The sequence below is a fragment of the Trachypithecus francoisi genome, unplaced genomic scaffold (genome assembly GCF_009764315.1).
Source record: "Trachypithecus francoisi isolate TF-2019V2 unplaced genomic scaffold, Tfra_2.0 Lachesis_group20, whole genome shotgun sequence".
In the NCBI taxonomy this organism is placed as follows: domain Eukaryota; kingdom Metazoa; phylum Chordata; class Mammalia; order Primates; family Cercopithecidae; genus Trachypithecus; species Trachypithecus francoisi.
In genome coordinates, this window is record NW_022681466.1 from 54,062,741 (window position 1) to 54,072,918 (window position 10,178).

Sequence of the window (10,178 nt, forward strand, 5' to 3'; positions counted from 1 at the left end):
GTTAATAATACTGTATTGTATACTTGAAATCTGCTTGGAGAGTAGATCTTAAGGGTTCTCACATGAGAAAAGGTAACAATGTGAAGTGATGGATGTGTTAATTTGATTGTAGTAACCATTTAACAATGTGTACATATATCAAATCTTCACACTGTACACTTGAAGTATATACAATTTTATGAGTTAATGATACCTCAGTAAAGCTCAGAAATGGCTCATTTTTACATTTCCATTTGGCATTGCATTAAGGGTCATGGAAGGGGGAAAACAGAGGAGTGAGAGGGTACCCCCATTCCTTCTAATAGCACATTCTGGGAGTGGTACACATCACTCTTGCTCACATCCATTGGCCAGAACTTAGTCACAAGAAGCCACTCAGCTGCAAGGGAGACTGGGAAATGCAGTTTTTAGCTGGGAAGCCGCATGCTCAGCTAAATTCTATTATAAGGGAAGAAGGAGAAAATAGATACTGGCGAATACCTGGCAGTCTCTTTCACTAAGAATGATGGGAAAGAGTGAAAGAAAAAGATGTATGAGGTAGGGCAAAATGCTCCCACTTCCAGGAAGGGGGTTGAGGAGGAGGAGGCTGTATGCTGAGGTGAAGCCATACAGCCTTCATTGTGGTAAGGGACAGGTAAGCAGAGAAGACAGAGACTGGGTGACATGAGGGTTGGGGAAAACGGAGCAAAACAGAGGCCAAGTGTCTTCTAGCTAGGGATGGCCACATGACTACATTCTGGCCAATGGGATAGGAGTACAAGAAGCAATGCAGTTTCCTCGCCAAACTTTTCTTCTTCTTCTTTTTTTTTTTTTCCTTCTTTTGAGACGGAGTCTCGCTCTGTCACCCAGGCTGCAGTCCAGTGGTGCAACCTCAGCTCACTGCAACCTCCGCCTCCCGGGTTCAAGCAATTCCCCTGTCTCAGCCTCCTGAGTAGCTGGGATTACAGGCAAGTGCCACCACGCCTGGCTAATTTTTGTATTTTTTGTAGACAGGATTTCACTATGTTAGTCAGACTGGTCTCGAACTCCTGACCACATGATCTGCCTGCCTTGGCCTCCCAAAGTGCTGGAATTACAGGTGTGAGCCACCACACCTGGCCTCTTTTTTTTTTTTTTCTTTGATTTCCAATTTTTAAGTTCAGGGGTACATGTACAGGATGTGCGGGTTTGTTACATAGGTAAATGTGTGCCATGGTGGTCTGCTGCACAAATCATCCCATCACATAGGTATTCTGCCCAACATCCATTAGCTATTCTTCCTGATACTCTCCTTCCTCCCCCACTTCTTTGTTTTGTTTTGAGATGTGGTTTTGCTCTGTTGCCCAGGCTGGAGTGCAGTGGCACAATCTCAATTCACTGCAGCCCTGACCTCCCAAGTTCAGGTGATCCTCCCACCTCAGCCTCCCAAGTAGCTGTGACTACAGGCACACACCACCATACCAGGCTAATTTATTTTTTGTTCTGGTAGAAACAGGGTCTTGCTAGGTTGCCCAGACTGGTCTCAAATTCCTGGGCTCAAGTGGTCCCCCCGCCGCAGCCTCCCAAAGTGCTGGGATTACAGGTGTGGGCCAGGAACCTGACCTTCACCACACCACACTCTTCAAGGGCAAAATTGCTCTCTCCTTCCTTGCTTCTCATCCCTGTGCCTGGAATATGAATGTGGGGTAATGAACATTCTTTTTTTTTTTGAGACGGAGTCTCTCTCTGTCATCCAGCCTGGAGAACAGTGGCATGACCTCGGTTCACTGTAACCTCTGCCTCCCGGTTTCAAGCGATTCTTCTGCCTCAGCCTCCCGAAGAGCTGGGACTACAGACAAGCGCCACCATGCCTGGCTAATTTTTGTGTTTTTAATAGAGACAGGGTTTCACAATATTGTCCAGGCTGGTCTCGAACTCCTGACCTTGTGATCTGCCCGCCTCAGCCTCCCAAAGTGCTGGGATTACAAGCATAAGCCACCATGCCAGGCCCAGTAATGAACATTCTTAAACTATGTGGATGGGTGCACAATCTTGGAACAAGACAGACGGTGCTCGGGCTCCTTGTAGATCAGAGGCACCCTATCCCCCAGCTGCCAGCTTGGACCCTTACATGAGAGAGAAATAAATATTTATGGTATTTAAGTTACTGTTATTTGGTCTCTATTAAGGCAGGTGCACCAATATTTTAACTAATATGTTCACTTGTTGACTGATCGATTCAATAACCTAAGAGCCACCACATACCAGCACATCAGATACCAGGAGCCACAAAGACACAAGTCCACAGGGGTCTGGTGAATCAGGGAGCTGACCGTGTCTGAACCAGGTCAGAACTGCTTCTCCTTGAATCCATACCTCTTTCAGGACTTGAGCTTCTGCACCAGCAGCACAAGCCTCTTGAGACTGTTGAGCCCTAGAAAAAGTTTTGGATTCAGATTGGGAACAGGGGCACTCGTGTGGAGGGGATGTGCACAGAGCTTCCGGGGACTGGAGCCCAGGGCCCCTCACAGTATCTGATTTCAGGCTTCACAACACACACCTGCATTTGATTTATATTGGTTTTTAAAAATTCTTCGGTTGTTCTTTAAGCCATTAAATAGAAATACCCTGGCCAGGCATGATGGCTCACGCCTGTAATCCCAGCACTTTGGGAGGCCGAGGTGGGCAAATCACCTGAGGTCAGGAGTTTGAGACCATCCTGACGAACATGGAGAAACCCTGTCTCTACTAAAAATACAAAATTAGCTGGGCATGTTGGTACATGCCTGTAATCCCAGCTACTCGGGAGGCTGAGGCAGGAGAATCACTTGAACCCAGGAGGCAGAGGTTGCGGTGAGCCGAGATCGCACCATTGCACTCCAGCCTGGGCCACAAGAGAGAAACTCCATCTCAAAAAGAAAAAAACAAAAAAGAAATACCCTATAAAACATTCAAACTATATTGGAAATATATACAATACTGGAAAAGCCCTTGTTTTGATATAAGCAGGTCTGAGTCATTGACCAGTCTTTTGAAAAAGTCAGTTCAAGTGGGCAATCATAAAAACAGACACGTATACAAAATTCACATTCAGGCACTAGTTTTTCTTTGGGTATCTTGACTCAAATCCCCCTTTGACTTTGTTGCATAAATCACACCCACAATCCTGTAATTAATCACCTATTATTTTCAATTTATTTAAACTTAAAGACACTTGTGAAGCAATCTGATGTAGAACACTTCTAGATTTTTAGGATTTTCCCTGAATAGTTTATCCTTCACATCTAATTCAACATGTCAGCAAATCTTTGTGTATTACTTCCAAAGCATTTAATGTCATTTGCAAGGAAACAATTCTTTATGCACTCATATCTCATCAGTTTATGTAATATTTAATTGAATTATATGATTACAATGACAATGCACCTGGCATAAACAGGCTAGGGACACACCTAATCAACTCTTGGTAAACAGACAACTCAACCCAGAGCAGAGGTAGCTGAGTTCTTGCTTTTCTAGACCGGGGTCAGCAAACTATGGCCCTGTGGGCCTGTTTTTATACATCCTGTGGGTTAAAAATGTCTTTTAGGGGCAGGTGTGGTGGCTCACACCTGTAATCCCAGCACTTTGGGAAGCCAAGGCAGGCAGATCACTTGAAGTCAGGAGTTCGAGGCCAGCCTGGCCAACATGGTGAAACCCCGTCTCTACAAAAAATACAAAAATTAGCCGAGCGTGGTGGGGTGCACCCATAGTCCCAGCTACTTAGGAGGTTGAGACAGGAGAATCCCTTGAACCTGGGAAGGGGAGGTTGCAGTGAGCTGAGATCACACCACTACACTCCAGCCTGGGCGACAGAGTGAGATTGTCTCAAAAAAAAAAAAAAAATGCCTTTTAGGCCAGGCACAGTGGCTCGTGGCTATAATCTCAGCATTTTGGGTGGTTGAGGCCAGAGGATTCCTTGAGCTCAATAATAATAAAAGAATGGCTTTTTAAAGTGGTTGAATCTGTAAGTGGCTGAAAAAAACTTTAAAAAAAAAAGTATGCCATGAAAATTATATGAAATTCAAACTTTAATGTCTGTAAGTAAAGATTTACTGAAGCACTACCACGTCCATTCTTTTTTTTGGTGTATTCAGTGGCTGCTTTCAAGCTACCATGGCTGAGCCTAACAGTGTCAACAAAGACTGTCTGGAGCACAGAGCCTAAAATATTTACTATCTGGTCCTTTACAGAAAGAGTTTGCCTACCTCTGTTCTGGAGCGAAGCCTGAGCCTTGGGGGCGCAGCATGTCACAGGTATCTGTTACTGCATTTTGCAGAAGCTTCAGGTAAGAGGGAGGGCTCCTAGGAGAACGCCTATCACAAAAAGTGAAAATTCCTTCCTTCTTGGCATCACTGTTTCCCAAACCTACTTCCCACTCTTCCCAAGGTAGCTTCATGGTTTGCTTCGTCACTTCCTTCCTGGGCTCAAGTGACCCTCCCACCTTGGTCTACCAGAGCACTGGGATTACAGACATGAGCCACTATACCCGGCTCTGATTTTTCTCTATAGCACTTATCAGACATATTCCATGCTTATTTATTTGTTTATTTATTTATTTGAGAGAGAATCTCACTTTGTCACCCAGGCTGGAGTGCAGTGGCACCATCTCAGCTCACTGCAACCTCCGCCTCCCAGGTTCAAGCAATTCTGCCTCAGCCTCCCGAGTAGCTGGGATCACAGGCATGTGCCACCACACTTGGCTACTTTTTGTATTTTAGTAGAGACGGGATTTCACCATGTTGGTTAGGCTGGTCTCGAACTCCCGACCTCAGGTGATCCACCTGCCTCAGCCTCCCAAAGTGCTGGGATTACAGGCATGAGCCACCGCGCCCAGCCTCCATGCTTATTGATTTATTTTCTATTTCTATGTCACTAGAATGTGAGCTCTATGAGGGCAAGGGTTTTGTTTTGTCTGTTCACTGCCCTATCCCAGTCCCTAGATGAGTGCCTGGCACACAGCAGGGACTTCCTAAGTGCTTGTTGAATGAGGATGGAATTACTCTTGCTGTATAACAACCTGCTGTCTGCAGGACCCTGGGCCTGAGGAAATGCCTGCAGGTGGAAGGGCAGTGGGCCAGTGCTGCACAGTGCACAATGATCAGAGAGGCCTTATGTGTGGGGAGTGGGTATGGGCAGGTGGGTGATGGGGTGCAGAATTCTAAACCTCTAGGGATGAATGGCAGAGGCCACACCCTCTTGATGAGTGGCCCTTGAGCCCACCAGACAAGGGGAATTGTTGGCTGGGGTCCAGGTCCATGGTCTCCATGACTTAGGGTGGCCTTGCCCGGTGCTCTGAGAATGGGGCCAAGGAAGTCCTAGTGATTCTGTCCCCTACCCTTCAAGGACAAGTTGGAGGCAGGCCCTGGTCTCAAACATCTACAAAAACAATTGTTTCTGAACTTTCTGCCCAGACACATCTCATGGCCACTGAGTCATGCATCAATGATGGGTGTGGGTGTGTGGATGGAGGTAGCCAAGCCCATTGATAGAGGGCTGAGACATACTCCCCGCTAATCAGCAAGTTAACAAGCTCTCCGATGAGGAGGCGGTGATTAATGAACCAATCGGCTTGCCCTATAATTGGGGAGTTAAATTGGAGGATGGGGTATGATGGATAGGGAGAGCTTGGAGAGATGTGTGAGGCTGGCTTCTGGTCCACACTGAGACTACCTGGGCACCCATTTACTTTGGCTATAAATGAGGAAGTGACTTCTTCAGAGGTTGTAGCCCAAATTCAAGCCATCCCATGCCCTTTAGCTTCTATAATGTCTCTCCTCTCTTTCCATCTGTCCTTGGACCCCATATCTCCCAAAGACATGACGGGATTCCAGGGATGTCAGATTCCCTGTGGACATCTCACAGGCTCCATCTCCCTGCCCAGAATCAGTGCACTAGAAACCCCCTATCACCACCATGGTTAGTGCCGCAGGGTCAGAAGAGCAAAGAGCCCCCTACCCTCTGGTATCCTTGCCCCTGTTAGCCTGCAGGGTCCTTCTGTAGGTCCTGACTCCTGGGATCACAGATGTCCTAACCAGCTCCCACTGCCCCCTCCATCCTAGGGTGCGCACCTGTCTTTTGTCTTTCCATGGAGGGGGGTGGAATTCTTTGATTTCTGCTGTCACCCTCCAAACAGGACAACAGCTGTCTCTCTGTTTGTCTCTCTGTATCTATGTTCTGGGAACCCCTCAGATTGAGGATCCCCCATGATATGGCCATGTCTCTCCTTTGAGACTGGGGTTCTTGAAGGACAGGGCTGTGCCTTACCCCCTGGATGAGGAGTCCCTAAGAAGAATGATTTTTCTCCTTCCTCCAAAGGTAGGATCTATATCCCTTGTCCTGGTGTCCTCTTCCACCTCCATGCTCAGCAGGGCACCCTGGTGCTTCCTGGGATGTGGAGTCCCATGGGGCCTGACTGGCTGATAAGGAGCCATTTGCAGAGAATACCCATGATTGAACCCATAAAAGGGTGACTGAGAAAGCTCTGAACTCTTCCCCTCAGGAGAGCTCTAAAAATAGCACCCACGGCCATCTGTCCTGGGGCTGGAGGGGCTGGCTCAGAACCAGCGACCTGGACAAGTTGGCCCCTTCAGTCCCCATAGGCTGATGGGACATCTGGAAGTATTGGAAGTCTGGCCGGGCCAGGGAGAGGAAGCTGGAAGGGCTTTATGGAGAGACCTTCCCACAGCCCTCTCTCCTACCGGGCAGGTGGGTTTGAGGGGGTTGGCAGTCTGGAGGCCCTTCCCCTACTCAGCCTCTCAGAGTGGGTGGTGGGCCCCAGACATAGCCTTTGGGTCCCTGCTCCCAGGCCTGCCTCTGGCACCACATGGCTACTCCAGGTGCTGAGCCTTTCTGCCCCTCACAATTGAGAGGTCCTCTTCCTGGGGTCTGCCTCACCCTCCTTTTGCTGTTTGAATCATGGGTAACTTTGGCTGCTCCATCAGCGATTCAGTTTCCTCATCTGGAAAATGGAGATAAACTCAGCTCATTGTTTTGTGATGTCTGAAATTATGTACTACCTAGTGCACAGTAGGTGCTTAATAAACATGAGTCCTTTCCTTCAAAGGATCTGGGCTTCAGAGGCCAGTGGAGACTGTCATGGGCTGGGGACAGTGGCATGTGCTTGGGAAGCCTTGGCATCACTCAGGCCCAGAAGACACCAGTACCTTTATTGACACCTGCATAGGGGTGGGGACATTGCCTGGGGAGAGGGCTCTATGCCACACATGGCTGGACCGGGGTCTTCGTGTGCCAGGCTGGATACACAGGTAGCCGACTCAGCTGCTTCTTGTGGGGGGACTGGCTTCTGCCTCCTCCTGCCTCTTTTCTCAACTCTTTAATGGAGAGAGAACATAATGGAGCGTTCAGAGAGGTCTCTCCCCCAGGATACCATAAACTACAGGTCAGGAGCCAAGGTCAGGTGCTCCCACCCCTGCCTCCAGGATAAAGACTTTCTTCCAGAGGTCCTGTCACTCCTAAGCCCTTCTCCAAGGTATTACTGAGCAGAGGCTGAAAATGATTGTGTTTTGGAAAGAGTGGTCACAGATCCCACAGGCTGGAGGAAATGTGTCCACCCTCCCACCCTCCACTCCCACCCACGCACAGGCTAGGGAAGACAGAATCTCATCCCTGGTCCTAGGGGCTGCCCCAGGAGTCTAGGTCCAACCACTTCACTTCCTCAGGAGGCTAGACCTGCCCCTGGGGGCGGGGGCTGTGGGCTGAACACAGAGTTCAGGCTAGGTACCCCATCCAGTGGGACCCCAAATTTGAGCATGGCAGCTGCCCCCTGAGCTCCTGTGAGGTGGAGACGTCACACACTGGCTGGGTGTAAGCTCAGCGATCTGGCGGCGGTGGAAGGAGGAAGAAGGGCTCACCCCCTGATGGCTCACCCTCCCCGTGGGACTCGTCTTCCTTTCCAGGCGGGGATATAAGCCCGGAAAGGAAAGCCCTGAGCAGAGGAGGCCTCAACTTGACCTGACCCAGTGCAGTCCTTGAAACTTCCCCCGCCTTCTACCTCCTGCTCATCTGCTTCATAAGCTGTCGCTGTGAGTGGCTGGGGGCTCAAGCATGGTCTGGTACCAGGAAATCCAGGCTGTTTTGTGGGGAAACTGAAGCTGGAATGGTGGAAGCTGGGCGTGAGTGGTGGGAAACTGGATTGGAGGGGGCCATTGGAGGTGGGAAGGGAGGCCCAGGAGTCCCCGGGAGTCCCGTTGCCAGTACAACCCTCTTCTCTAATTTACCTCTCTGGGCAGCAGCGGGGGCGGGGGCGGTTACGTCAGGCAGGGCTTATGTCCCTCTGACAGATTAGGAAACTGAGGCAGGAGACGGTGCAGTGCCGGAGAACACACGGCAAGCTGGTTGCTGAACCTTGGTCCGCTACCAGCCCCAGGGAGAGCGCCGGAGCGCGGCCCCGACGGCAGCCGCAGCCTCCTGCCGTGGAGGATCGAGGCTCGGAAGGACCCATACCCCAGTGTCGCTTTCCCAGATGGTGTCGGTGCGCAGGTCGTGGCCTACCATGGCCACAGTGCTTTTGGCCCTGCTCGTCTACCTGGGGGCTCTGGTCGAGGCCCACCCCATCAAACGAGGCTCCCGGCGAAGACGCCTCCCTGGAGGAGCTGAGCCGCTACTACGCCTCCCTGAGCCACTACCTCAACCTGGTCACCTGGCTGTGGTGAGCGCAGGCGCGGGGTGGGCCGAGCGGGACCCCTGAGGCTCTCCCCCTGTGGCCCCTCTCCACTGGGGGCGTGGTCAGATCTGACCACGCCCTTCCAGGCCCCGCCCCCAGGCATGGGAAGACAGCCCGGACACGCGCCTTTCCAAAACGTTCTTCCCAGACGGCAAGGACCGCCCGGGTAGATCGCAGTAAAAGCGCCCCCGTCAAGTCACATAACATCCTGCCTCCGAGAGTGTGGTCTGGCCCCACCCTGGTACATCACTTTCGACGTCTCCCAGGCTCGCCTCCCCAGATCGGATTCCTTTCCCTTCACTCCCGCAGGCCGGAGGCGCAGACCTGTGGTGAGGACCCCCGAGGCCTCCTGGGAGATCTGCAGACCACGCCCACCTCATTTGCATGTTCACTCCCGACCCCGGAAACCCGGATTCTGCCTCCCGACGGCATCTGGGCAGGGTTCGGGTACCGCAGTCCTGCGTCTCGGTGCCCTCGCCCCTTGAGCTGCAGGGCTGTGTGTGGTCCTTCCCTGGTCCCAAAATAAAGAGTGAATTCCACAGATACGGAATGTGTGCCTTTGTATTTCCTTTCCTTTCCCTTCATGGAGGTCTCGTGGAAGTGGACGGTGGTGGAGGCGTGGGGGGCCAGAGGAGCGAAAACCGACTCGGACAGAGGTGCTCCAGGACAAGGCTGGGGCGGGGGCGGGGGTTCCCTCTGCTGGGAGCCCAAGGAAGACTTGACCACCCAGCCTAGGGCTGGACAGCGCCCAGACCAGGGAAGGCTGTGGAAGGAACTCGAGTTGAGTTGGGGCAGGGGTGGATGGGGCTCTGGAAGAAGGGGCAGGGAGCGTGGACAGGAGCCTGCTAGGCAGCCTAGCAGAGTAGATGGGGACAGGGCTGTCCCTTCCACACCCAACCCCGTGAAACCAAGGACGGCTGGGGCCGGGCCGGGCACCAAGACCTCGGGGCGCTTCCCTAGGAGCTGTATTAGTAGCGCCCAGGACTGGAGTGGCTGGCGGTGGCGTGGTCCAAGATGGGGCTGTGGAGGAAGAGCCGTGTGTGTGTGTCCTGTCGGGAGAGGCAGGTAATTTCTACCGTCCCCCTTCCCCGAGCAGAACAGCAATGGGGAATGTGGAGGCTGCCCGATCGCTAAAAAACCGCCCTGTCTCATCTCGTTGAATTCACACTCTGTGGATAAGTCACGAACTGTGCTTTCCTAGTGACAAAGCCATAGGGACACCCTCCCATGTACCGCCCCCCCCTCCCCTGGACTAGATACTGAAGCCTAAAGGCACTGTGGATGTTTAAACTCACCCTTCTGCACCGATTCCAGAGTCTGCCTATAGGGTGATCTTCCCTGACATCCACCCTTCCCTGCCCCTTTCCTCCAAGAAGCTTGCCTTGATTGCCCAATTGCACTCTTCCTGCCTCTCTGGCTGCCCAGCTCTCAGGGCCTCTGCTCTATTCACTGAGAGTTTTGTCTATGTCTCTGTGTCCTGTCTCCCTCCTGGGGC

The 10,178-nt window shown here is 51.6% G+C and overlaps 1 protein-coding gene across 3 annotated transcripts; it reads left to right on the plus strand.

Moving 5' to 3' along the window:
* The first annotated feature begins 7,726 nt into the window (after positions 1 to 7,726).
* LOC117067608 lies at positions 7,727 to 9,226 on the plus strand. Of its 3 annotated transcripts, none has more exons than XM_033184365.1 (3): positions 7,727 to 8,042; positions 8,483 to 8,668; positions 8,832 to 9,226. In XM_033184365.1, the coding sequence occupies exons 2-3, from the start codon at positions 8,483 to 8,485 to the stop codon at positions 9,207 to 9,209; spliced, it is 564 nt and encodes a 187-aa protein (XP_033040256.1). In that variant the 5' UTR covers positions 7,727 to 8,042; the 3' UTR covers positions 9,210 to 9,226. The 3 variants fall into 3 exon arrangements, with proteins under 3 accessions (XP_033040256.1, XP_033040255.1, XP_033040257.1); XM_033184364.1 differs by having other exon boundaries at positions 7,848 to 8,042; positions 8,301 to 8,668; XM_033184366.1 differs by having other exon boundaries at positions 7,848 to 8,042; positions 8,381 to 8,668.
* Positions 9,227 to 10,178: the final 952 nt, after the last annotated feature.